This window comes from Panthera leo, chromosome D3 (assembly GCF_018350215.1).
Source record: "Panthera leo isolate Ple1 chromosome D3, P.leo_Ple1_pat1.1, whole genome shotgun sequence".
Classification (NCBI taxonomy): domain Eukaryota; kingdom Metazoa; phylum Chordata; class Mammalia; order Carnivora; family Felidae; genus Panthera; species Panthera leo.
Window position 1 is genome coordinate 7982409 of NC_056690.1, and position 26783 is coordinate 8009191.

Below are 26783 nucleotides of genomic sequence, written 5' to 3' on the forward strand. Positions count from 1 at the left end.
TCTTCTCTGATGGGTTAGGACCTAGAAAATAAGCCCTCTTCCAGCCTGCTGCAAATCAGTGTGAGAGTCCTCTGTCCCCTGGGTGGATCCGAACCTTTTCCCTTTTGGCCATCCGTCTTCTAAACACATAGCCTTGTCAGCATTACCCCACCTCCCAGGGCAGGTGAGAATTTTTGTCCCTGTGCACTGAGACGGTCCACACTCAGCACCCCTGCTGCCTCTCACCCTGCTAGTGCCTGTGGCAAGATAGAAATTCCAGTGTTCTTTCCTTTGAGTTCCACTCACTACCTCATTCTCAACTGGGAGCTCCAGGTCAATAACTGGAAAGCCATTTCTGTGTTTTAAGAGCAGCTTTATTGAGATATAATTCACATAGTACACATTTCACCCATTTAGAGTGTATGATTCAGTAGTTTTTAATATATTCACAGGGCTCTACAACCAACACCACAATCAATTTGAGAACATTTTCGTGAGCCCCGGAAGAAACCCTGCACCCTTAGCTATCACCACTAGCTCCCCATTCCCAGCCAGTGCTAATCTACTCTCAGTTTCTATGGAGGTGCCTATTCTAACCTTTCACATCAATGGAATCGTACAGTATGTGACCTTTTGTGTCTGCCTTTTCTCAGTCAGCGTCATTTTTCAAGGTTCAGCAGGTGTCGGTGCTTCATTCCTTTTTATGGTCAAATTCTATTCTGTTGTAGGATAGGCCACATTTTATACATCCCTTCATTAAGTGATGGACACTGTTTCCATTTTGGCTCTCAGAGTGAATGCTGCTATGACCATTCACATACAAGCAGCAGCCATTTGTGTTTGGTGAGATGGAATGACCTGTGTCACAGGAGTCAAGGGCTTATATAGGCATGCAGCGGACTGTTTACGCTCCGGGAAAGTGGCAGTTAGCAACCAGCCGGTTGTTGGCAGCCTGAGACTGCCTCCTCCCTGCTAGGTTGGTCCCCAGTTCTCTGCTGCCAGATGACAGGGTGGCCCCGTCTACTCCTTGACCTGCCATGGTGACAGAGAGTGGAAGCCTAATGAGCAGGCTTTTTTTTTTTTTTTTTTTTCAAAGTAGGCTTCACGCATACGTGGGGCTTGAACTCACAACCTTGAGATCAGGAGTCGCATGCTCTACGGACTGAACCAGCCAGGTCTTTTTCTTCTCAACCTTAAGTGTTAGGGTTTACCTCCCATCTGTGTGCAAGTCTGTCATTCATTATTTTCAGTGAGCTCAAAATCACAAGATACCAACAGACTGAGATTGGCCCAGAGGGTTTTAGTTCCCCTTTATTCCCTCACCTGCAGTCCCAGTAGCACCTGGGCATTACCTGCTCTTGCCCTCAGCCTGCTGGTGGGATGCTTCGATTGTCCAGATGACCCAGCACTCGAGTTCATAGGGCTTATTCAGGTGTTGGAGGCCTGGGGCCCAAGGCCTGCAGCCGACCATCTGCACTAAAAGCCAGCTGGACCAAGCAGTGCTTCTAGGACAGAAGTGAAGGACCTGATTTGACATCTAGTTACCGCTTTCTTCCCTGGAGATTTGACCCCCTCTTCTGTGGCAGAAACATAAAAAGCCAATGAGCTTGCCTTTTAAACAGAGATGTTTCTTCCTAGGAATGTACAGACATCACGCTTTTCTCTTCCCTTGTGCAGGGACAGAGTTTCCCTCCCGGCCAGGGACATACAGCAGATGTTAGTTAGTCCAATGTGGCAAGCCCAGTGGCTTTCCTTAGATGGGGCTGTCATCTCTTGCTGGTGGCAAGGGATTCAGGCTTCTCCTCAGGGATTTTCGTTCCCAGCTCCCGTAACAGCCCAGTCTGTCCCCCCGGCAGGTCTAGCTTCAGGATACGGGCTCTCAGGGACATAGGGATGCCTTTCCTCCTTGGTCTCTTCTGCTCTGATCAATCACATCACCAAGAGGAGGGGCCTTCTCTTCATCCAAGGTGTCTCTTGGGCCTGTGTGCGTGGGGCAGTTCTCTTGACCACCATTTGCAGACATATGCAGGTTGGCCTGCTTGCTGCCCCTCAAGAAGCTCACCTTCAGGTGACTGAAGAATCTTCAATCTTAGCGTAAAGAAATAAGGTTGAGGTGGGGTGGGGGACCCATCAAGATCTCTAAAAAAAACCCGTGAACAGGCCCCAAAGCTGGTGGCACACTACTCACGTGGGATGATTTGAGGTGTTACAGGGATAGGTTCGCATCTATTTTTATATAGTTCCTTTCTATTTTTAGCAAATGATGCTGCTTTTCCATTCACAGAGGGGGTTACAGAGTCTCCTTTGAAACTTTTATATAGGCAAGAAAAGGGGAGAGCATCTAGAAGGAAAAGCCAAGTCAATGACGTTCCAGGTGGTGTGGGAACGTGGGAGACGCTGGTCAGGCCACGGCAGCCTTGCCTTAACGTGGGTTTTCTGTTCGGTGAGCAGGAAGCAAGGCAGCGAAGACAGCCTCCGGGGCCCCAACCCGCCCCCCGTGGGGGAGGAGGAAGTGCTCTTGTGAAAGGCGGTCCCCGCGCCGAGAGTTGGGGGGCCCCGGCCCCCGGCCCCCGCGCACGCATGCATCCTCTGCGGCCCGACGAGGCGATGGAGTAGCTGCCCGGACGCGCGACCTCGCATGCAGGCTGTACCCTGCGTTTCCATAGCAGCATGTCCTACGGAAACCCAGCACGTGTGTAGAGCCTTGACCGTCATCTCTGGTGTTTGTTTTTTTTTTTTTTCCTTCCTTTGTTGTTTTAAAGGGGACAAAAAAAAAAAAGACTTGACTCCATGACATCGACCTTGGCCGCTGGCTGGCTGAACGGGCAGGTGTGAGGAGTTGCAGACCCAAAGCCACATGCATTTTGGGACAATTGCTTTTTAAAACGTTTTTATGCCAAAAATCTTTCATTGTGAACTCAGAACCATGTCAGATATACCAAGTGAATGTGTGGGGTTTGAAAATCATGAAAAACTGGCAGAAAACTCTGGCGGTGTGGGCTGAGACCACAGAGTTAGTTGCTGCGTTTGAAAGGGAGAGGAAGAGGGGGTGTGATTCCTCCTACAAACCCTGAAACCCCCGAACTCCAAGCCAGTTGGCACCTTCCAGGACTGTGGACTCACGGAGTCAGGGCAGGGCCAGCCCTCAGTAGCTGCAGGGAGCTTCGATGCAACTTATTTGTAAGAAGGACTTTAAATTTTTTTATGGGTGGAATTGTAGTCAGGAAAAGGGAAAGGGCTTGAAGCTTAATTGCTTCACAAAGGGGGATTTTCCACCCCCAGATGGGTAGTCTGTGCTTGTTTGGGGAGGGGGGAAAGGGTTCACCTAAAGGACTGATGGTCACAGCAGGTTTCTGAAATAGTTAACTGAGCTCTGGTAAATCTCTTGTTAAATTACAAAAACTTCAGGGTGAAATCCTACACTTCCATGTACATTACATGGCTTAAGAGTAAACAAAATATTTTCAATTCTCTAACAAGACTGAACTCTAGAGTAGTTCAGGGGTCATTTCGAGCTTCCAGGATATGTTCCCCGGCTTCAGGCATGTTAGATCCCAGTTAGAGCCTCTGGCTGTATATTAGCAGTTTAGCTTGTTGGTAACTTGTGTATTCTAGAGACGCCAAAGTTCTGTTTTCTTAAATACTAGCTGATTGTTGTAGTCCGTGAAACACTTAGTTTCTGGGGGGCCAGTTATGAAATACTTTGATTCTCATCCTGACAGGCAAAGTTCTATTAGGATCTACCCAATAACTCTGGGGCACCCTTTTAGAGAAGATTGTTGACACCCAGAGCAGTCCTCAGGGTCCACGAGGACCAGGGCTTGGCACAGGGAGTTCTGTTTTGTAGCCAGAAGTCCAGAGAGAAAAGGTTTACCTTTTTGACTTCCAACTAATACTGGGAACTTTCATTGCTATTCAAGTGCAACTTTTTCCAGAGCCAGACATGGGTGAGTGTGAAGTTCAAGGGGGAGGAAAACTAGAAGGCCTTTGCCCTGGGAAATTCCCAGTGCTTTGTGGACTCTGGCTTGGGGGAAATAGCGTCAGTAACTGGGTCCAGAGGCCATGCTTTTCTGTAGTTTCCGTCTGATCATTATTGGTAGGAGGACTTCTTGGAGAGAGACAGTGAAGCAAGGCCTTCCTGCCCTTGCCTGGTTTATTCACGGAACCTGAGTGTTACTGGCTTCCACAGATCTTCGTAAGCTCTTGAGTGTCATTTATTTAGCCAGACTTTTCTTGATATCTTGCAAACGATACAGAATTAGGGAATGCTGGTTTCTAAGAGCAAAGGACACCCATCAGATGAAGGGTTGTCTGGCCTGCTTACTTTCTTTTTTGTAACCTGGTACTTCCTCTCGCATTCCTGCGCTTGTTTATATATATGGGCAACACCCCTTCTGGGAGCAGATGGGGTCTGGTTAGTTTGCAGTAAGCACCTTGCGGTAGTTAAAGTCACCCTGTCCTAGGTCCCAGCCTGTCTGTGTGGACTCTGGCCTGGCCGAGTGGCTTGCCCAGGGAGGGCAGGCAGCATGTGGAGCTTCTGCGTTCTAGAACTTCTGTGTTTATACAGCTGCATCAGGCAAGACTGTTTCTTCCACCATGAAACTCCCCATGTCGGATTTCCTCCTATGGGTAATGCGGGCTGTTTAGGCGGGTGGGTGGGGGGGAGGCCCGTATTCATAACTTTTTTTTTTTTTTTTTTCAAAGAATCACCAAAGAAAGCTGTGGGAAGGAATCACTACCCCAGAAAGTATAAGCAGAGGGCCGTACCATAAAGTGTAGAGCTACCATTCTCTCAGAGCACAAACATTGATTTTTCAGAAGCCGGCTCTGTCAGGAAAGGGGAGAAGCTGTCACGGGCAGCTTTTCTAGGTGAGCCAAAGGATGCCCTATCAGTTTCTTCCATTGCTGGCTCATCCGTGGGACCAATTTGGTATAAGCAACCTGGGCCCTTGTGCAAGTTCTTGCTCCTTCTTCCTCTGCCCTGCTCCACGTCCCCCGTCTCTTCCGCAGGCTTACCAGGGGCTCGCAGAAAGCCTTAGCTAGCCCCTCATTGGCTCTGGGGGCTGGAGAGGCTGGCTTCCCAGGGTCTGGCCTTTCCTGTGAGTCAGGGCTCCCATCCTAAAAGCCCTTTTGGAACAAGGAGGCGAATACCTGAGCATTTGGACACACAGGCTCAACCTATTGCTCTCACTCATCTTTCAAAGGGGAGCTTTGCGTTGCTGGGCAAGGAAGAACCATGACCTCCACTTGCTTCCAAGGTGCTAGGGAATGTTTCCAGGTCGTCGGTTCCCATCCTCTTCACAGCTTTATGGGCCGAGTTCTGTGGGACTGCTGAGTTTTCTATTCTGTGTTTGATTTAATGCCCGATGCTTCTGTTTTATTCCTGATCCTTTCTACTATGCATTTTCCTTTTATCAGGTGTACAAAGTTAAATACTGTGTATTTATCACTTAAAAAGTACATGAACTTAAGAGAAAAATAAGCCTTTGGTGTTTTTTCCACAGATGTTTAAGCTTCTCTGTAAACTTGAAATAAACAGCAAAATGGTGCAAAGCCTGGGCCTTTGGGGGATATTTTTGTTGGTTGTTGTTTACAGGTGTCTCTAGGACATCGTCTTTATGGGTGTTTTCCTTCCTTAGGCTATGAGATCAAATGCCCAAGCCAGGGCTAATGTGTTCAGCATTACATTATTCATGCCCAGTATAACCATCTCCTACTATCCCGCTACTGAAAGTGTGGTCCCCGGGCCAGGAGCATCCGCATCTCCTGAGAGTGCTTTGGAAATACAAATTCCCAGGCCCCACTTAAAAAGATACCCGGGTGACTCGTGTGCATGCTGAAGTCTGAGAAGTACTGCTCTAGCAGGCTAGATTCTCCCAGTGGAGACGAACCAGATGAACAGCTCTGGGAGCCGCATTAATTGCACATGGAACACTGTCCTTTGAGCAGGCAGGTTACAGGACACATCACCCCGCGAGGTAGGTATTTAGCCCGTTTTATGGATCATCACCTGTAAACTGAGGCTCAGAAATTTACTTAAGTCTGTTGTCTGAAGGCTCTTTGTCAGCAAATTCAGCGTTCTACAGAACCTGGACAGTTGCCGGTTTTCGTGGCGTCTGGAGACTGTTTCAGAACTGATGCTTCCTCCAGACTAGAGGCTGGGGGTTCCCTGTACTCCAAACGTGAAGTGAGCCCAGAGCATTGCTTCACTGGCTTTGAACCTCGGTTTTCTGTTATGAAGGGATGGCAGATAAGTTCTGAAAACTTCCTGTTCTATTGCTGCAGAACTGTGATTACTGGAATATGGGTCTTTAAGAGCAGGTGTTCCTATTCAAAGACCCCGCTGAGAATCTGATGAAAGCTAAAAACAATGCACACAGGTGCATCCCTTTGCTGAGTTTTAAGGGTTCCTGAGACTCCTGAAAGTCCATCCACGCGTGCAAGGGGAAGCAGCAGCACCAGGGAGTGCCAGCACGTGGGAATATAGCTGAATACAAGATGCCTGGTGAGTAAAATAAGCAATCCCTCCCCCACCCTTCACCCCAGCTGGCTGTGGCGTTCCATCTGAGCTGAGGCCGAAAGAAGTGGCCCCCAGTCCAGAAACTCCGTTCTTAGCCTGCGAGATGAGAAGCCATCCCTAAAACGTCCACTTCCATTTGATCCACGTGTTCAGGCAGGCGTTGTTTTCAAAGAGGCAGCACGAACCAGAGCTTTTTATTCAAAGGGGTTCGGTAAACTTCCCCCCACCGCCCCCAAAGCAAGAAAAGCCCAGGTTTTATGCAGCAGAAGAGGCACTTCTAAAATAAACGTTCCCTTCAGCACTTGGAAATGAATTCGTGATGGGGGGGGAGGGGCAAGCAGCTTTCTTTAAGGAGATCCTGAAGACTCCATGCAGAATTAAGTCGGTGTGAAGGCGAAGCTAGAAATAACTTCATTAACATTTCAAACAAGGTAGGTGTAGGTGGTGCTGCTTGTGGTTGGAGACTTCTGGAAAGCAAATCGGGAGGGGACAGGATAAGTCATGTTCTTGTTACTTAAAATTGTGTCCCCCATAGTGCAGGACCACAATTTTATGTAAAAAAAACACATGCACATGTAAGACTAGTCACCACACGGGGGCACCTGGGTGGCTCAGCCGGTTAAATGTCCGACCTCAGCTCAGGGCATGATCTCACGGTTTGTGAGTTTGAGCCCCTCTTCAGGCTCTGTGCTGACAGCTCAGAGCCTGGAGCCTGCTTCAGATTCTGTCTCCCTCTCTCTCTGCCCTTCCCCTGCTCATGCTCTGTCTCAAAAATAAATAAAAACATTAAAAAAAAAAAAGACTAGTCACCACAGGACAAAATCTTGTAAATTCTGTAGGAACACAGCCTTACAAATACCAAGATGCCGAGGCCTTCAAGATTAGGTCGAAGTCGGGGAAGATGCCTAAAGCCCCAACAACAGACTGTTTCAGGAAGCTTTTTCTGAACATGGTGAGCTGTGACAACAAATGGGTTTAGTGGTCGAAGTAAAAGGGAAGAGAGGAAAGTTCTAGTTCATGCTATGAGAACAAAGGTTGAGAAAATCGTTTTAATGTTTGGTCCTCGATCACCTCGACATGCCTCTTCTCAAGGAGACGTGCTAACTCTGTCCCATGACAGTATGGATTGGGGGGAGGAAGAGTGGACCGGGTGACCAAGAGCCAGTGACCACACCCAGGTGTCCTTCCTTCCCTTATAAAGTGCTTGAACAGAGCTGCTGGGCCCCAGCTGGACCGGTCTCGCAGTAGCCTGGAGACTGGAGCCCCTGAGGAAGGCTGGTCCTGAAGGAGGCCCTGCCCAGCAGCGGCAGTAGGGCCAGAGCCCTTAGGCCAGAGGTCGCCCCAACAACCCCACGTTGAGGTGACCCACTGTGCAGGGTGGTTTACTACACACGCCCTACACACAAAACACGGGAGCAGCTGGGCAACCATGAAGTTCTTGTGCAGTGGAGATGGACTCAGAATCTGGAACTTTCTCTGGGGTGACAATGGCAGCCTTTTCTCCCTCCTCGCTGTGCTCTGATGAGGGCCGTGGGGAGCCCAGGTGTGGAGGCATCACTGGTCCATCTCACTGCCAAGACCCTGCAAAGAAAGGTATGCTTATCGTTGACTGATACGCTTCTGGATAGATGTATAGACACCACGGGCTGCCCGTAGGCAAGCCTGGGCCACTTGGGGCAGGCGAGAGCCAGGCACTCACCCTGAGAACTTCGGGCAGCCCTTCACAACTGTACATACCCAGCTTAGCCCGGTGCATGGGTTCTCAAAAAGCATGGTACCCAACCCCTCTTGCTATGTGAGGCAAGTTTAAGGAGTGTGTGGACATAGATTTTGTCATAATATTCATGATTATAAGTAACCTGAGATGTCACTAATTAAAATGAGGCTAGATTTTACAGAGTGAGCCCGTTTGAAGAAAAGTATGAAGTGAATACTAGTACAGATGATCTAGAAATGGAGCGGAGGATGAGGGTAGTGAGCAGTGTGCCGCTGCCTGGGGTGACCACACGTCTAAGGAGTGCCACCTTTGCACCCGGGTCTCCCCCCAGATGGCCCAGCGCCCCAGGTGCTCACCGCTGGCACAAAAAAGAGGCGGAGGCGGCAAGGTGCTTGGAGCTTCCTGCCTGCTGGAGGTCAGGAGGCGGCCTACCTGCTCGTAATCCTCCACATACTTGTATTTCTTCTCCCGGTAGTAGTATCTTTTCTTCATGCAGTAGAGGACTATGACGTCACATAGCACTGTCGCCTGAGTGCAGCACAGGGCGAGAAAGAGCGAGCCAGGATGCTTCAGCCCCTGTTATTCTATGCATGCCCCTTCCCACAAAGCCTGGAATCTTTCAAGGATAGAAAGGGCAAGGCTCCACCTCTCAGGAGAAGGCAAGGCCCCGAGGGCCATGGTCTTGGAGAAGGGAAGGGGAGGTGGGGTTGGGGGCAAGGGCAAGAAACTTGGAGGGTCGATTCCAGAAACAAGTGTCAAGGGGAGGAACCAGGATGCCAGTGGAGGGTCTCACCTCACTGTGCTAACTACTGCTGAGGAGGGCGGGCAGCTGGGGGGTGGGGGGGAGGGGCCGTCTAAGTCACTCACCACCCCTAAGAGCGCCAAACCCGAGCCAATGTTGATCATGGTGGGAATGATGTCAAATTTCCCAGCCTACAAATGACAGAAGAAAAGGACAAAGTTGTGAGAGAGGTGGGCAAGAGCAGATAAGAGGTGGGGAGAGGGCCCGTGGACCCTGGCGAACCCAGAAGCCCGGGGTTCAGAACTCGGAAGCTCTGAACCAGAGCCCCAAGAGAAGCCGGCAGCCAGGCTACCTTTCCGAACACTATGATGTCGAAGCGGATGCCGTAGGCCTTGATGAGCGTGCGGTGCTCGGCGCCAGTCGGGTCACTGTAGTACTTGGCAAACCTAGGGAAATGGGGACATCAGAGCAGAAATCCCGAGGCCCTCGGGAGCCGGCACTGCCTGCTGGACAGACGATACCTGAGCACCTCAGGGCCTCTCCCGGCTAATGTGGGTTGCGCAGGATGTGGGCTGGGCTGTTGGCAGGAGGATGCCAGGGCCCTCGGGGCACCAGAACTACTCTATCATCACTGGCCCCTCCTACGGTGGAGCTGGAACCTCACGCTCTGAACCTCCTCCTTGACACAGCAGAACCACCTGCCTCTCTCAAGGAGATCCTGGTCACCGACAGCATGTGGCCGGCCAGCAGCTAGCCCCAGGACTGCCTTGTGGGTAGGGGCATGGAACTGGCCATGAAACTCCACAAAACTCACAGAATCAGTGCTGGACATATTTTTTTTTAAAGAACTACTGACCCATCGATGGATAAACGAGTAAATAAAATGTGGTATATCCACATAATGGAATATTCTTTGGCTATAAAGAGAGATAAAGTAATGATAAATGTACAATATGGATGAACCTTGGAAAAAAACATGATGCTGAGTGAAAGAAGCCAGTCACAGAAATCCATATAGTGTGTGATTCCGTTTATGCAAATCCAGAGAGAAAGGAAGCAGATGGTGGTTGACAGGGACTGAGGTAGATGGGAAGATACAGGTGATGGCCGAAGGGGTTTTGCACTGAGGGGATGAAAATGTTCTAAAATTACGCCGAGAGTCCTACAACTCTGTGAATGAACTAAAAATGATGGAATCCCACACTTTACATGGATGAAGAGTGTTGTGTGAACTATATCTCAATAAAGCCATTAAAAAAAAAAACATACACATGGGGGAATGGTGGTAGTGGGGGGTCTGTTGAGCCATGATGCCATTTCCTGCCCGTGTTATACATATAGGATGTTGATTCAGAGAAGCCTAAACTCTTGGCCCGTGATTAGTCTGGCCCGCAACCTCTATGTCATGGTCAGGCCTGGGGAATTCAGGTGGGGCCTGGTGCTAGTGGAGGTCAGGGGATGGGTGTCTTTCTGGTGACGGTTCCCATCGGCTTCTCTCTGTTCTGAGGTTCTGACCCAAGCTTGAGGTTTTTCCACAATGGTTTCTAAAGTGTGTAACAGTAGAGACAGCAACACAAATCTAATTCCTTTACTAGGGAAAAAAAATCCAAATATCTGCCCTAGTATCAGTGAGTCAGGTGGTTCAAAATGATAGCTGACTGTAATTCTGGAGGTTTCTGTGATCCCGTATTGGCTTGCACACGTCACCACTAGAGGGAGACAAGTGCAACACAAAAGCACCTCAGACCTACTCAGGTGGCCCCTTGTGGGGATGCTTTTTTTGAGTGGCAAAATGCGTGAGAGATGACACAAAGGGCACACAACAATGTACGCGGCTACGGGTCTGGTTGCCTCAGGAAACGTGACCCTGGCCCCCTGGTCCTCCCATCAGATTGCCAGCTGTACCGGGCTGAACACTGTCACCCAAGATTCGTATCCACCTGGAACATGTGAATGGGAAAAGGAAATAGGAAAATAGGGTCTTTGCAGCTGGAATTAGTTGAGATGAGGTCGGACTGGATTAGGGTGGACTTTGATTCAATATGACTGGTGACCTTGTAAGAAGAGAGGACACACGGGGATGCGCACAGAGGGAAGGCTGTGTGACAACAGCGGCAGAGGTGGGAGTGATGAGTCTATGAGCCAAGGAACACTGGGGAGCCCCCAGAACCTGGAAAAGGCAAAAAAAGGTAGCTTGCCTTGCTGACATCTTGATTTGGGGACTTTGGCCTCCACATCCATGAGAGAATAACTTCCTGTTGTTTCAAGCCACCCACCTTGTGGTAATTTGTTGTGAGAGTCCCAGGACATGAATACTTGGTACTTTCGGTAGGGAAGTACCAGCAAAGGCCTTTCCTGAGGCTTAAGTCTGTATCTCCTGCACCCTGGGCATTCCAAAGGCAGACTTGGGTCTTTGAGAAACTAATTCCTGGGTCAGGCCCCAGAGGTCTTCAGACTGGAGGATCACAAGCTCACCCACTCCTCAAAATCAGTGAGCAGGGGTCCTAGGAGGCTGGCCCAAGGGAGCTCAAGCAGCCAGCCTCTCTGGGCTACTCTGAAAATTGTATCAACATGATTTTTTTTTTTTTTTTATGTTTATTTTTGAGACAGAGACAGAGTTTGAGTAGGGGAGGGGCAGAGAGAGAAGGAGACACAGAATCTGAAGCGGGCTCCAGGCTCCGAGCTGTCAGCACAGAGCGTGACGGAGGGCTTGATCTCAACAGACTGCAAAATCATGACTTGAGCTGAAGTCGGACTCTTAACCGACTGAGCCACCCAGGCGCCCCTCAACATGATTTCTGAAGTAAGAAGGGGCACAGGAGGCTCTCATGGGCCAGGATACTGTGGGCACAAGATCTACTAGGAACACTCTGGTACATACCTCTCCACCTGCCCTCAGAGGCTGCCTGAGTGCTGGTCTTTGGTGGGCACGGACGCCCCCGCTGGGGAGTGATCCAGGCACTGTCGCCCTCCACCCCCCAACACAAGAGAACCAGGCCCCAAGCTCACGCCTACCTGAAATTGTAGCCGGGGGACACATTGTGGTCCACATCCCGGGTGTCCAGGCGGCGGAAGGAGTACCTGGGCAAGCAGAGGGAGGCGGTTCTGTCCAGGTTGCAATCCCAGTTGATCTGGATACCCATGATACCTCCCTGCAGGTTGTGAGCAGAGACAGCAAGCTTTCCTCGGGGCCCATTCTAGAACAAGATGCGTTAAAGGCTGTGTCAGAAAAGCCAGGGGCCTCTGCCTACCTCAATGGCCATGTCCTGGAAGCTGTGCCCTGCATTCTCCACTATTTTGCCAAGACGGAATATGGGGCAGAAGGGATCTGTTATGGCATCATAAATGCACGATTTGAGGTAGGTAGTGGTGACGTTGGGAAGAATATTCCTCCTAAAGTCAGGAGGAAGCAGAAATGAAGTGAGGAAAACCTCAAAGAGGAGGCAGAAGTTGCTCTAAGACACTGGTGAACTCACACAGCTGGCCCACTTACTTGCTGAAATTAAATTTGGGATACCAGATGTTGTTCTTAACCAAAAGAGTGAAGTTTTCTGCAGCCTTTAAAAAAGCAGGTCTGAAAAAGATAACGGAACACATTGTTAATAAAAGTACAAGTAGATGTATGCTCTCCTCCTTATGTAATATTTTTAAAAAGCACAGACACATGTCCTACAATGTCATTTTGTCAAGAAAAAACATGATAACCTCTCGAGCATTTTCTACCGTCCTCTGCATAAACACTAGGTTAACAGAGGAGGGTAAACTAAACCTTTCCTTTTCTTCCTGTCATGCCTCTTGCCGAAGGCAGTGGGCATTTAAGAGTTTGAGGAATAGCTAAGGAGAAAGGATGCCTGGTAGCTTCCCTTGAAATTATTCAGCCTGCAGCCGGTTTCGGGGTTTCAGGGTTTCAGAGTGAGCGCATCTCACTCAGGTGCCCTCAGGGGAATGCTCAACAGATCTGTTTTTACAAGTCCAAGCAAAGGTGAATTCACCAACAGGGTGGATCCTGATCTCATTGCAAAAGTACACAAAAATCACGTGTCTGCTGGCACTCTCTTCTTGGAAGTGCCACATCAGCTCCTGGCTGACCAGTACACAGTAAATCTGTCTCCAAGGGGACCCCGCTTCTTTGGTGCGTCTCTACAGGAGAATCCAGTGCTGGGGGCAGACCCCTCTGTGGGGAAGGGCGGGGGGGGAGGGGGCAGGGGAGGCTTCCCTGATCCAGATGGAATATTTGAGTTTATAAACAGTATCCATAGTCTTCTTAACCCTGAGACAGAAGCAAGTCCACACAGCAAAGACAGCTGAACCTGTCACCACTGATGCCAAGAAAGGCCTTGACCAAGGTACTTCTCTCAGGGCTTCAAGTTCCCACATCCCTGTATCAAGAGGGATGGATTATATTAGGGTTTTTCAAACTATTGCCATTCTCTATACCATAGCTTTCCCCCACATCTGTCTAACTCATATGTAAAACTTTTAAGATTAACTGTTTTATTATTTTTTTAATGTTTTAAAAAATTTAATGAATTAATTTTATTTTAGAGAGAGAGAGCACACAAGTGGGGGAGAGGAGCAGAGGGAAGGGGGGGAGAGAGAGAGAGAGAGAGAGAGAGAGAGAATGAATGAGAATCCCACGCAAGATCCATGCCTAGTGCAGAGCCCGATGTAGGGCACGATCCCAGGATTCTGGGGTCATGACCCAAGCTGAAATCAAGAATCAGTTGCCCAACTGACTGAGCCATCCAAGTGCCCCTAACTCACAGTTTAAAAAAAAAAAAAATGCAGGTGTAATCCACACAATATAAAATTAACCATTTTAAAGTGTTAATTCAGTGGCATTAAATACATTCATGATGTTGTGCAACTATCACACATCTAGTTCTAGAACATTTTCATCACCCCAAAGAGAAACTTTGTACCCATTAAGCACTAATATCTATTCCCCCCACCCCCACGCCCTACCCTACCCCCGGCCTTTGGGAACCACTAATCTACTTTTTGTCTCTCCAAATTTGTCTACTCTGGACATTTTATATAAACAGGTTCATACAATATGTGGCCTTTTGTGTCTGGCTTCTTTCACTTAGCACCATGTTTTCTAGGTTCATCCACATTGTAGCATCTAACATTTCATTCTCTTTTTATGGCTGTGTCCTATTCCTTTGCATGGATGGACTGTGATCTGTTTATCTCTTTCTCTGATGGACATTTGTGTTGTTCCTGCCTTTAGGATCAACTGACTGTTTTTTACTGACATTCATTTTGAAATGAAACTTTCCATCATGACCATAAGAAATATCATTTGCCCCAAGTCAGAGGTCATTGTTCAAATAAATATAATCATATCAAAACAGTATTACTAAAAGTTGTAGTTAAGGGGCACCTGGGGGGGGCTCAGTCGGTTAAGCTTCCAACTCTTGATTTCGGCTCAGGTCATGAGATGGAGCCCTATGTCAGGCTCCGTGCCTAGAGTGAAGCCTGCTTGGAGTTCGTTCGTTCATTCTCATTCTCTCTCATTCTCTCCACGGCCCCCCCCCCCCCCCCCGCCGCCCCTCTCCCCTGCTTACACTATCTCTCTCTCTCTCTCAAAAAAAAAAAAAAAAAAAAAAGTTCTACTTAATATTACTGTTTGCCCAAGGTGCTGAATCTGGGGATTGTAATTTATGAGAAATGGAAATCAGCAAGTTCTAAAAGACACCCCAAACCAGGATTTCCTCCTTGATATAAGCTTAGAAGCTGAATAAGAATGGGAATGTCCTTCTCTTCATGTGACTCATGTTATTTCATGTTATCAGTGTATACTTAAAAATCATCCTCCACTCGATTAGATACATAACAGTGCTGTCCAATGAAAATATACTGAGACACAAATACAAGCCACCTTGCAATTTGAAGTGTCTAGTAGTCACATTAAAAAGTAAAAATAACAAATGCAACTAACTTTTCTATAATAACCCAATATATCTGAAGTATTATTTCACCAGGTAAACACAAAGTATCATATATATATGTATATAGTATCATATATATAATATATATACATATAATTTGTTTCCCATAACGTCTTCAGGCTCTGGAGTACATTTTACACTGAGCATTTTGTTTGGTTCCAGACACCTTTTGAGTGCTCGACAGCCACCCATGGCCAGTAGCACGATGTTAGGGAGCACAGCTCCATAAGACCTTTTGCAGCTCAAAAATGCTAGGATTCATTTTCTTTTAGTATTTCCTTCCCTAGCCTGAGCTGCTGCCCTCGGCAATCTTGCAATCGGCACCTCTCAGCCGTTTCTTCCGTTGCAGTGTACCCCAGATGAGGTTAACGTGGCTGGCTCCCTGCCAGGCTTATCCAGGCCTCCGTCTGAACTCTGGGTCAGGAAGGCTGGAGTTGCAAGCAATTCTGAGAGCGTTACCTCTGACCCACCCAATCAAAGTGAGCAAATTACTATTGGGAAGAATGTTATTCTAGGGCAGCCCTGAGCCTGCTCTCCTTTATAAAACACACTAGAGTGGACACTAATTATTTTCCTGCCCAGCATCCATTCCCTTCTTTTCTGGTAATGATCCCCCTTTGGAAGCCACACCTCTCTACTCTCAGGCTATGTGATTTGGGTGGGAATGACTGTGCCCTAGCTCCAGAGGTGGGCAGGTAACCCAGGCCTGAGCTGATAAGCAAAATCCATGCCTCAGGTACAGTGATGGGTGGAGGGATGTGGCTGAAGATGTGATGATGGACAGGTCTAGAATCTTTATGGACAACCGGGCTGGGAGACTTGGGAGAATATAAGCCCAGAGACGCCTCCTAGGACTACACCACAGTCCTGCAAATGAAGCCAATGGGGGGAAGCAGAGTCAAAAGGTGGAAACTCTGAAGCTGTCCTTTGAGTCCCAGGTCTAGTCGTGCTGGGCTCTTCATAGTTAGTTGGACAGTAAACTGCCCCTGCCATGTGTGTGTCCTGCTTGAGGCACCGAGAACTGTTTCCTGTTAGTTACTTGCAACTGACAAAGTCCAAACATAGAAATAAATCATCTGCACTCTTCTCGCAAGTGACAAATGCTGTGGCCCACCTTGCCGTTGGTCCCGGCCCTGGGGAAGCCTGATTCCACAAAGACACCAAGAGCACAACACACAGGCTTAACTCCCCTGCCGCCTTCCCTTGGGCAGGACTCACTCAGGCACATGTGTGTCATCTTCCACTGGACACCAGGCTGCCACCTCGCATGTCTTCACGGTCTCATTGAATAGCACGCATCTTCCTGTTGCAATTCCTGCAGGGGCAAGGGGCACCTATTTTCTACTTTTGCAAGGGAGAGAAGGGGAAGCACCGCCATAACATCCTGTGCAATTGATCTTGAGCTGTTCCAGTTACAGGCTCTATACAGTTTCCACAAATTAGAGGAAAACAGTTGCCTGAGTCCAGCAGCAAGGCTAGGGTGATGGCACAGGACAAGATCTGGGGTGGCCTCTGGAGTATGGGTAACAGGTGAATGTCGAGAAGATCCTAAGAGCCTAATCGGTACACCAGGCTCACCCAAGGTCATATGAAGGACTGGGGAATGTGGAGGATTTCTTCATCCCGAACATCTCTCTGGGAGAGAAGCCCCACAGGGGAGGCAGTCTGGTCAGGGGCTGCCTTCCCCACGCTAAATGTCTACTGTGGGGTCACAGCCACGTGCTCATACCGTTGCTGTGGGTGCCTGAAGAGCCAGCAGCACAGTTGGCATCAGATTTACACACAGTGGTCTTATCTGGAAGCTGGAAAAAGAAGAAAGAGTGAAAACAAATTCCATGTAGTCAGTCAGGTGGGGGAGAGGGGCCTGAGGCTCTTTCCTGAGAAGCTGCCTACCTCAGGACAGAGGCCCTGGGTCTGGTTGACGGTGGTGATCATGTTGGTCATGATGAAGAGGGAGTTCTCCTCCTGCAGAGGGGGAAAGGGGGGAGAGAGCACCACTGTGTTACCTTCAGAGGAGTCAGGCCAAGCCATAAAGAAAGCCAGGTGTTCATTTAATAGGACAGTACCTTTCACTTCTCCCATATGTCATGCAGAAAACATTTTAAAAACTGATCTTTTGGGGCACCTGGGTGGCTCCATCGATTAAGCCACCACTTCAGCTCAGGTCATGATTTCATGGCTCGTGAGTTCAAGCCCCGCATCAGGCTCTCTGCTGTCAGCATAGAGACTGCTTCAGATCCTCTGTCCCCCGCCCTCCCAACTCTCTGCCCCTCCCCCCTGGGTGCACTCTCCTTCTTTCTCCCTCTCTCTCAAAAATAAACACTAAAAATTAAACAAAAACAAAAAACAACCCTGATCTTTTTTTTTTTTTATATCTTGTTCTCTGAGAGTTTATAAGCTAACTGAAGACAGGATTCAAGTAAATACGTGTACCACAGTCCCCCCTTATCTGCAAGGGGATAACGTTCCAAGACCCCTGGGGGATGCCTGAAAATGCAGATAGTACCCAACCCTCCATATACTCTGTTTTTTTCCAATGCAGACATACCTATGATAAAGTTAAATTTTAAATTAGACATAGTAAGGGGCACCTGGGTGGTTCAGTCAGTTAGGTGTCCAACTTCGGCTTGGGTCATGATCTCATGGCTCGTGAGTTTGAGCCCCACGTCGGGCTCTGTGCTGACAGCTCAGAGCCTGGACTCTGCTTCGGATTCTGTGTCTCCCTCTCTCTCTGCCCCACCCCTGCTTGCATTCTGTGTGTGTGTGTCTCTCTCTCTCTCAAAAATAAACATTTAAAAAATAAATAAATAAATTAGACACAGTACGAGATTAACAACAATAACTAATACTAAATAGGACAATTATAATAGTATACTATAATAAAAGGTATGTGAATTTAGTCTCTCTCTCTCTCTCTCTCAAAATACCTTACTGTACTGTACTCACCCTTCTTTGGGTGATGATAAATTGCCTATGTGAAGACGTGAAGTGAGGTGAATGTTTGACGCATTGCGCTGCTACTGACTTGAGGTTATGTCAGGAGCATCATCTGCTTCCAGACTACGGCTGACCATGGGTAACTGAAACTGTGGATGGGCGGGGTGGCTACTGTTTATATGTGTTCATGGCAGAATTGTTCACAGCGACCCAGAGGTGGAAACACCCCAAGTATCTATTGACAGATGAATGGATAAACAGATTGTGGTTATCTATACCTACGTGTGTACCTACAATGGAATATGACTCGGCCATAAAGAGGAATGAAGCACTGAAACAGGATACAACTGGGTGAACCTCAAAAACATGATGCTAAGTCAAAGAAGCCAGACACAAAAGGCCACATATTTTATGATTCTATGAAATTTCCATAGAGCCAGAAGGCAGGTGAGTGGGTGTCTCAGAGGCAGGGGTAAAGTGGAGGGTAGGATGAGCAGTGACTGCTTAATGGGTATGGGGTCTCCTCTTGGGGTGATGAAAGTGTTCTGGAACTAGAAGGAAGTTATAGTTACATAATATCATGAAAGTACTAAATGCCATTAAATTTTTCAATCTGAAATAGCTAATATTATGACATGTGAATTTCACCTCAATGGAAAAAAATGTCTATAATCTGAAGTGGTTCCTTAATAAAGCTTGGCTTGTTAAGGGAAAAGAGCCAAAAAGTGCTCAAGACATCCTCTGCCAAACAGATTACCTCAGAGGTACAAAAACGCAAGGCCACCAAAGTCCCCAAATTTGGCTGGTTTTCTTTCCTAGCTGAAATTAAAATAAATAAATAAAACATTCTAGAGAAGATCAAATCAGGGTCAGCAATTGATACTTCTCCATTTGAGAAGGTTGTTTTTTCCTCCCAGGAATGTGCCAAAAGGTTGATTTACAGTTTCTGGAGAGGGAGCACCTGGGTGGCTCAGTCGGTTGAGCATCCAACTCTTTTTTTTTTTCCAATGTTTATTTCTGAGAGAGAGACAGAGCACAAGTTGGGGAGAGGCAGAGAGAGAAGGAGACACAGAATCCAAAGCAGGCTCCAGGTTCTGAGCTGTCAGCACAGAGTCTGACACGGGGCTCGAACTCACAAACTGTGAGACCATGACCTGAGCCACAGTCAGACGCTTAACTGACTGACCCACCCAGGTGCCCCAAGCATCCAACTCTTTTTTTTTTTTTTAATTTTTTAAAAATGTTTTTATTAATTTTTGAGACAGAGAGAGACAGAGCATGAGCAGGGGAGGGGCAGAGAGAGAAGGAGACACAGAATCTGAAGCAGGCTCCAGGCTCTGAGCTGTCAGCACAGAGCCTGATGCGGGGCTCGAACTCACAGACTGCGAGATCATGACCTGACCTGAAGCTGGACGCTTAACCGACTGAGCCACCCAGGCACCCCCCCACCAAGCATCCAACTCTTGATTTTGGCTCAGGTCATGATCTTGCAGTTTGTGGGTTCAAGCTCCACGCTGATAGTGCAGAGCCTGTTTGGGATTCTTTCTCTTTCTGCCCCTTCCCCCGCCAAAATAAATAAATAAAACATAAAAAGATCAATATTTAGAAAACAAAAGTTTCTAGAGAACAATTCACTGGGGATGAGACTGAAGAATTGCTAAGGACCTTCCAACATAAGGAATAAAAGATGTCCAAAAATCCTAGTTGGACCTCCCCCTCACTGAACACTGGCATTCTAAAATGAAATACCAGAAGCTTTCTGTTAGTGTTTCGTACTCTGTGGAAGAGTGGAGTCAGTACCGGGAGCCATCTGGAGGATCAGGGTAACTCAGGGATCAAAATGTCTGTAGACCTCTCCACCCCCAGGTCTGACAAGGTGTTGGAAGCTCTGGGAATAGCTAGCATCTTCCAAAGAAAGATCTCGAACAAGCCAAGTTGGGAGACAAGGAAATGTCTTGAGGAAGCATGAGGATGTGGCATGATGCCCAAGGCTCTCCTGGCTTTTTTTTGTTTGATTTTTTGAGAGAGAGAGATGGAACATGAGGGAGCTCAGGCAGGGGAGGGGCAGAGAGAAAGAGGGAGACACACAATCCGAAGCAGGCTGACAGCTCAGAGCCCGATGTGGTGCTCGAACTCAATAACCATGAGATCATAACCTGAACGTAAGTCGGAAACTTAACTGACTGAGCCATCCAGGCACCCCTATTTCTTATCTACTTTAAGCTCAGGGAAACTTCAGTCTGGAGATGAGCACTGCAAACAAATGTTTGTGGTCCATCCGCAAAGAAGCAGAGGGCATTGTGCAAGCTCAGGAAGAGAGAGCACTGTGGGGCTCACACAACCCCCAGCCCAGAGTTGAGCTGGAAGGCAGAGCAGCTGTCTATTCCTTTCCACTGAGGGGCAGAAGCAGTGGGTCCACGGTCTTCCTTGGCCCCAGTAAACAGACTGGGTATGATGGTCCCCATGGCTTCACAGGAAGCAGAGGTCTCTCTGTTGACACAGGTGCATGCCAACAGGACCACCTGCCTCCAGCAAACTATGAATCCGCTGTTCCATTTGACCTTCATTGCTCATTAGCTTTGGTATTCTCTCTGGGCACCCCACAAAACCCTTCTCTTGAGAAGTTGGGGGTTGGGGGAGGGAAATGAAGAAAAGAGAGTTTCTCAACTCCTTGCTTAGCTCTGAGCCAGGAGCTGACAGCTTATTTGCATTTAGCCACCCCAGGACCCTAGCATATAAGGCATCTGGAGGGATATGTCAGGGTCTGGCCATGGACCACAGCCATTATCATGGCTAAAGACAGTTAATACTTAACTTGGAGCTGTGTCAATTAACAGACTGGATACTAGGGTGCTGTATCACTTTCTTCCCTTACCTTTATTACTGACAAAATCCTATACGGGCATGTCTGTTTCCTTCTGGTTTGGCTTTGGTCTCGAACTGCTGATAAACTTTTTACACTGTCTGCAAAGGTTTACCTTGTGGATTTACAACAATAAAGCAAATACAAAGTGTGGAATGGTGGTATTTCCACCTGAATTTTTCCCAGGACTTAAAACATTTGCTTCTCCACCTTTCAGGGCCTGAGACAGGCCGAGTTGTCTGTGTTTAAGCCAACCATGATTTAGAGCTGAAGCAACCTAGCTGGTTGAATATTATTTATTTGACCCCAAGCCAGAAAGGGATCTGCCTGTGTTGCTTTCTTGGACTAAGACAATCAGTCTGGGGATCAGTGATGTTAGAACTCGGCGAATCATTAATCAAGAGTGCAAAGTCAGTAAAGGGAAAGGAGCTAATGAGAAGCTTTAGCGTTAGAAGCCATGGTGGGAGGCATACCTGAGCTGGAATCACATAGTCCGCCACATCCCAGACCCGGAATCCAAGTGTAGAAGTGTTGGTTACAGTCACGCCTTTGGCTTTGGTAGTAACGGAGCTGACCACAGAGTCCATTTCCTGGTAGCCTTTTTCCCACACAAACACCCACCTACAAAATAAAACACTCCTCTTAAATTGCCATTAGGATTCAGTGACTTTGAATTGATACTAGGGAGTCTCTGATAGCCAGAGGCTGACAGTACAACATTAACTAATTATGCAAATTTTCAAAACTGTTTAACTTGGGGGGCTCTGCAAAATGGGCATATAGAACATAAATCACAGGGTGGTTTGTGGGAGATAAATGAGATGATGTAGGTAAAGCCCTTAGCACAGTGATCAGCACAAAGAAAGTACTCAATGAATGTCTTTATTTGACATTCAAATATCTATAGTTGAGCACTTTCAATGCACTATGACCTGCAGAATCTCCAAAGCAATTATAAAAATTATGATAATAGTTACCATCTGGGTGTTTTCTAATCCAAGGTGCTAATCTAAGCTCTATATATTTATTAACTAATTTAATCCTAACCACTTTATAACGATATTATTCTCTATTTTAAAATTTATTCTCTATTTATCTTAAAGTTTATTTATTTATTTTGAGAGAGCGAGAGTGTGTGCATGCATGAGCAGAGAGAGAGGGAGAGAGAGAATCCCAAGCAGGCTCCGCACGTGGGGCTCTATCCCACGAACTGGGAGATTGTGACCCGAGCCAAAATCAAAAGTCAGACACTTAACCGACTGAGCCACCCAGGCACCCCTATTATTCTCTATTTTTACAGAGGAGGAAACTAAGACAGAGAGAGGTTAAGTCATTTGCCCAAGGTCACACAGTTAGTGAATGACAAAGTGAGGATCTGAACTCAAGTCTTTTGCCTCTGAAGCCTCTTTTCTTGTCCTGTATGCTATACTCCCTCCAGAAAAGAGAATCTCACTGTTAAAGTAACTTTTTATATTAGTTTCATACTTTTTCTCCAAGAATTCAGGTCCCATGTATGCTTCTCTTCTCTGGGGAGAATTGAGGGTGTTGCAACCAGCTTGAATAATTAAAGGGGGGCCTGGGTGGCTCAGCCATTTAAGCGTTGACTTTGGTCAGGTCATGATCTCATGGTTCATGAGGTCAAGCCCCGCATCGGGCTCTGCACGGACAGTTCGAAGCCTGCTTGGGATTCTCTCTCTCTCCCTCTCTCTGCCTCTTCCCCATCTGTATTCTCATTCTCTCTCTCTCTCTCTCTCTCTCTCTCTCTCTCCCTCTCAAATAAATAAACTTAAAAAAAATCTAAAGGCATTAGCACATAGTGGTTAGGACACTGGAACCTAGACTGAAGTCAGTGATCATGGTTCATTTCTAAGCTCTACCTTCACTAGGCATAACTTTGGCCTTTCTCTGTGCCTCAGTTTTTCCTATCAATAACATGGGAATGATAATAGGACTTCATAGGATAGTTGTGAGGTTAAATAAGTTAATGCATGTCAAATGTGTAGAACAATGTTTGTGTTGCCATCAATAGGCTAAAATTGGCCATGATGGGAGGACTTACACCATGGAAGTTGGCTAATGCTACAAATGAGAACTCCTTTCCACCAGAGCTGTTATTAAACACCTACCAGAGACCATTATTGTTATTTTTTCTAGAATCAAGAAATGCTAGCATCCCTCTCCTCTCCTTATAAGCTCTAGCTGCTAAGACTCCAAAAAATCACTGGCTTTGGTTATTTATGGGTTTGTCTGGTCTGAGCAGTCTCCAAATTCATTGTCCAACCTAGAGGTAGGCTTTTCCCCAAACAAGTCCTTTTCTTCAAGTGTTCTAGGAATTTAGCTGCAATATAAGCTTTCATTTAATTCTACTGAGACACACAGAAGCTTATTTTACCACAGAGTACAGTGAGTTGCTAAATCAGAGACACATGGTTTCACACGAATCACTATGTGATTAACTACTGCCTCACCATGTGATAGATGACAGAATCAGATAACTGAGAAATCCATGTCCAGTCTAAGATGAATTGGATTAGGAAGCTAAGAGATGAGTTAAAAAAAAAAAAAAAAAAAAGGAAAAAGAAAAGAAAAAAAAAGAAAAATGCCTTTAATTTCCTGAGTCAGTTTTGATCATAGAAGATGGAAAAGCAAAGCATTTACTGCTTTATAAATCCTCATGATCAAGGTAGCACACACTCTATGGGAACCTTGGAAAGCTGTGCTACCCAACAGAAATAGAACACAAGCTACATATGTAATGTAATTTCTAACAGCCATGTTAAAAAAGTAAAAAGTGTGGGACCCAAGGAATTTTACAAAAATCCCCTACCCCTGGACAAGCAGAGCAAGACTAACTCCATTTTGTGCTACACCCACCATCTCATGTATAACCCCCACATGACCTACTTGTTGCTTAAGACATTCCCCCCACCCTAGTCAAGCCGCTGAGCACACCCTTACTGGAAACCGGCTCATTTAGGAATGCGGAACCCCTAACCGCCAAATAATGTAAACCCCGCCTTTTGCTCGCCAAACTTGCGCGCCAATTCTGACCAGAGTGATAGGCTAGTTCAAACAGTTACTATGGGGTAAATTGTAATTCAATTGGCCACCTGCGTGTGGACTGACATGAATATGCAACTTTCTGTGTGTGTTACAATCTCATTGGCCACTGGCCCCTATAAAACTGCTACCCCTCCTAACCTAGGGGTCCAAGTCCCTGCTCCCCTGTGTCGGGTATACTTGGGCCCAAGCTCGAGCTTGCAAATAAACCCTCGTGCGTTTGCATCGGTATTGGCTCCTTGGTGGTCTCTCGGATTCGAAATCGGGGGGTTTACAAAAGAAAAACAGGTAAAATTAATTATAATGATATATTTTATGTTACCCAATATATCCAAAATATTTTATCATGTTATCAATGTAAGATGTATTAATGTGATAGTTCACATCTTTATGGGCAGCTATAGACACTTTTCTGTAGTCTAGAACTTTACAGATACCCTAAGGTAGATTTAAACTAATCCTCCCTTGAGGATGGAAAGCCAAGAGGAAAAAGCTGAGAGCTTTTGATTCTAAGTGCTTCCGGTCCAATCCAGCAATGTGAGTTTACTTAACCAGTTAGAAGCAGGTCTCAAAATTTAAGGTGCATCAACAATCACTGGGGGGCAAGGAGTTACTGGTGGTGGTATGTAATAAGACTTAATAAATCCAAACCTGGGAGTGGGCCAGGTGGTTCTGATGTAGAGCCCATATCTGGGAAACCATTTTATTGAATCCTGTCAGTGCTTACTGCTGCTCAGCTGACAGCTGTTAGAAGCCATACCTAACAGCCAGATCATGTGAATTCCCAACAGCGGTGTTAACAGATTCCAAGCCCCACTCCAGGGTGGGGGATCTGTTACTTTTATACAGTTCCTCAGGTGAATCTTTCACAATCAGGTAGGTTTAGAAAATACTAGGACATTGGTTCCCAAACTTTGCTGCACATCAGAATCACGTTGGGAGTCAGTCATACTCCGTAGCAATGAAATCGGGTCTGGGGATGGGAGTCAGCAATCTGTATTTTTAAAAGGTTCCCAAAAGGTTCTAATGTGCAGCTGGGAACCACTGCATTAAGCCTTTCAAGAAAAGGAATGCCAGAGCAGATAACATATCAGCTCAGCAGCTGTAGACGCTGTAACGCCCAGATGGACCTTGTAAGTGGGCCCAGTTGGTAAGTTAATTTCTACCTCCTCTTTGAGTTTCATTAAATTGTAATGGATGCATTCAATTAAAATTAAGCACTTGGTGAGACTAGAAGGTGGCAGAGCATACGGAAGCATAAAAAGGGAGCACAGAGAATGATGAGGCTAAGTAAAGTACTTATACCAAAAACCCAACCACTTCACAAAACAAAGGAACTGAAATGCTAAAATGCTTTTTAGAAGTGTGACCTCTTCCCTCTCTTGGGTTACCACACGGTACTTAAAGAAAAGGACCGGAAGCCACAGACCCAAAAGGAACGAAATGGAAATCCCATGTCTTGTTTTCTGTCAGCTGATCATTAGAATGGGAAGTGAAGTGCAAAGACTGAGCCATTTAGGACAAAGCACCCCTGCCGCCAAAGGACAACACGGAGGAAGAGAACAAGAAGCAGGAAGGATGAAGGTCTAGCCAGGCTTTGCCCTGAAAACACAACATCAAAGCAGTCTCCTGACTCAGAGCCCGGTCGCCCGGTGGCCAGGGTCCGGGAAGGGGTGTGTCACCCGTCTCGGGTCGCGCCCCCCCACCCCCCCCTCGCGGACAGCACCTGGAGGCCGCTCGAGGGGCTCACCGGGTGACCTAGGCCAGGAGGAGCAGGTGCACGGGCGGGACGCAGAAGGGGAGTTCCCGGCCGTCACGACACTCTTGACCCCGGGACCCCTCGGGGACAGCGCCTGCGGTCGCGCTCACCCGATGACGTAGGCCAGGATGAGCACCTGCACGGCCCGGTTCATGAGCCCCACTTTACGGCTGCGGATGAGCACGATGCGCGGCGTGTCGTACTCGAACAGGAAGGCGGCCAGCGCCGCGCAGCAGCCCGCCATGGCCCGCGCTGGCTGCCGTCCCGCCGCCCCAGCTCGGCGCTCTGGGCCCGGCCGCCCGGCCCGCCGCCTCGTATCCGCGCGGGAGCCCCGCCCAGGCCTCCGGGAGCCCGCGGCGCCGCCACGCGCGAGGCAGGGCCCGGAAGGAGGCGGTGCTGCGCCTCGAGGCTGGGGCCGGGCGAAGGCGACGCTCCGCCTCGGTACGAGCGTCTCTCTCCACGGGGAGTGGGGCCGGTGGGGAAGGGGTGAGCTCCCCCTTGAGGACGAGTGACCCCGTCAGTAGGGCCGGGGAGAGCGAGCGACCCCCGCAAAGTGGGATTGGTTCTATCAGGAAGCAGTGACCCTCTCTCCGTGAATGAATGGCCCTCTGGAGGGCCGGGGAGAAAAAGTGACCGGCTTAGTGGAGATAGAGCCGTGGAGGAGAGAGTGACCGCTCCCTTGGGAATGAGTTACCCACCCCTCAGGGGGCCTGAAGTGGGAAGGCGGGGGATAGTGAGCGACTCCTTTAGGTGGTTTAGGAGGTACGAGTGACCTGTCGGGGACGGGGGCAACATAGAAGAAAAAGTAGTCCCTTTGGAGGTCCAAACTTGTGCCTTCTCAACCTCTGGAGGAAAAGCCTGTATGTCAGGTGCCCGAGGAGCCCTTGGCTGGAGTCACACACCCTGTCAAGTGGCCCTCTTGGAATTGGAGTCAGGTCGCATCCCTACTCCAATTCAGATGCTTCCTTAGCTACAGGACAAGGAAGGGGTTTCTGTGACCATCTTTTCAACTGAGACAGTTTTATCACAACTTTAGGGAGACTTGGAAAATAGAGGGAAGTGGAGGAAACACCCACAGTTCCACTACTCGAACATAATTTTCCACGTTTGCTCATTCCTTTTCAGGTATGTTTTCAAAGATATGTCTTATATTTAGTTTCATTAATTCATTCAACAAGCATTAATAAGCACCTTCAATATGCTAGGCACTGTTCGGAGAACAGAGCAAACCCAAACAGCCTGCCTTCATGAA

The 26783-nt window shown here is 47.7% G+C and overlaps 3 protein-coding genes across 13 annotated transcripts in view; 2 read left to right on the top strand and 1 right to left on the bottom strand.

The window, feature by feature from the left end:
* Positions 1–5353, top strand: part of CAMKK2 (calcium/calmodulin dependent protein kinase kinase 2) — a 47482-nt gene extending 42129 nt beyond the window's left edge. For 2 of the 4 annotated variants that reach the window (XM_042911254.1, XM_042911255.1), the window contains one exon: positions 2431–5353. In XM_042911254.1, the coding sequence (XP_042767188.1) occupies positions 2431–2595 (165 nt within the window). In that variant the 3' untranslated portion in view covers positions 2596–5353. The remainder of the gene's footprint in view (positions 1–2430) is intronic. The other 2 variants (XM_042911256.1, XM_042911257.1) reach the window with 1 other exon arrangement.
* Positions 5354–7266: 1913 nt separating this feature from the next.
* On the bottom strand, positions 7267–25854 carry P2RX4 (purinergic receptor P2X 4). 3 transcript variants are annotated; one of them, XM_042911262.1, is made up of 12 exons: positions 25642–25854; positions 21186–21333; positions 16806–16877; positions 16642–16714; positions 16131–16227; positions 12452–12532; positions 12210–12351; positions 11974–12110; positions 9311–9404; positions 9084–9149; positions 8649–8744; positions 7267–8080 (listed from the first exon to the last, which is right to left on the bottom strand). In XM_042911262.1, exons 1-12 carry the CDS (start codon positions 25773–25775, stop codon positions 8054–8056), a joined length of 1167 nt encoding a protein of 388 aa, XP_042767196.1. In that variant the 5' UTR covers positions 25776–25854; the 3' UTR covers positions 7267–8053. The 3 variants fall into 3 exon arrangements, with proteins under 3 accessions (XP_042767196.1, XP_042767199.1, XP_042767198.1); XM_042911265.1 differs by lacking the exon at positions 25642–25854 and adding an exon at positions 25523–25628 and having other exon boundaries at positions 7268–8080; XM_042911264.1 differs by lacking the exon at positions 25642–25854 and adding an exon at positions 25499–25628 and having other exon boundaries at positions 7268–8080.
* A 32-nt stretch (positions 25855–25886) lies between these two features.
* Positions 25887–26783, top strand: part of IFT81 (intraflagellar transport 81) — a 198285-nt gene continuing 197388 nt past the window's right edge. For all 6 annotated transcript variants that reach the window (XM_042911246.1, XM_042911249.1, XM_042911251.1 and 3 more), the window contains exons 1-2: positions 25887–25972; positions 26568–26656. The gene's annotated coding sequence lies outside the window, so the exon portion shown is untranslated. The remainder of the gene's footprint in view (positions 25973–26567; positions 26657–26783) is intronic.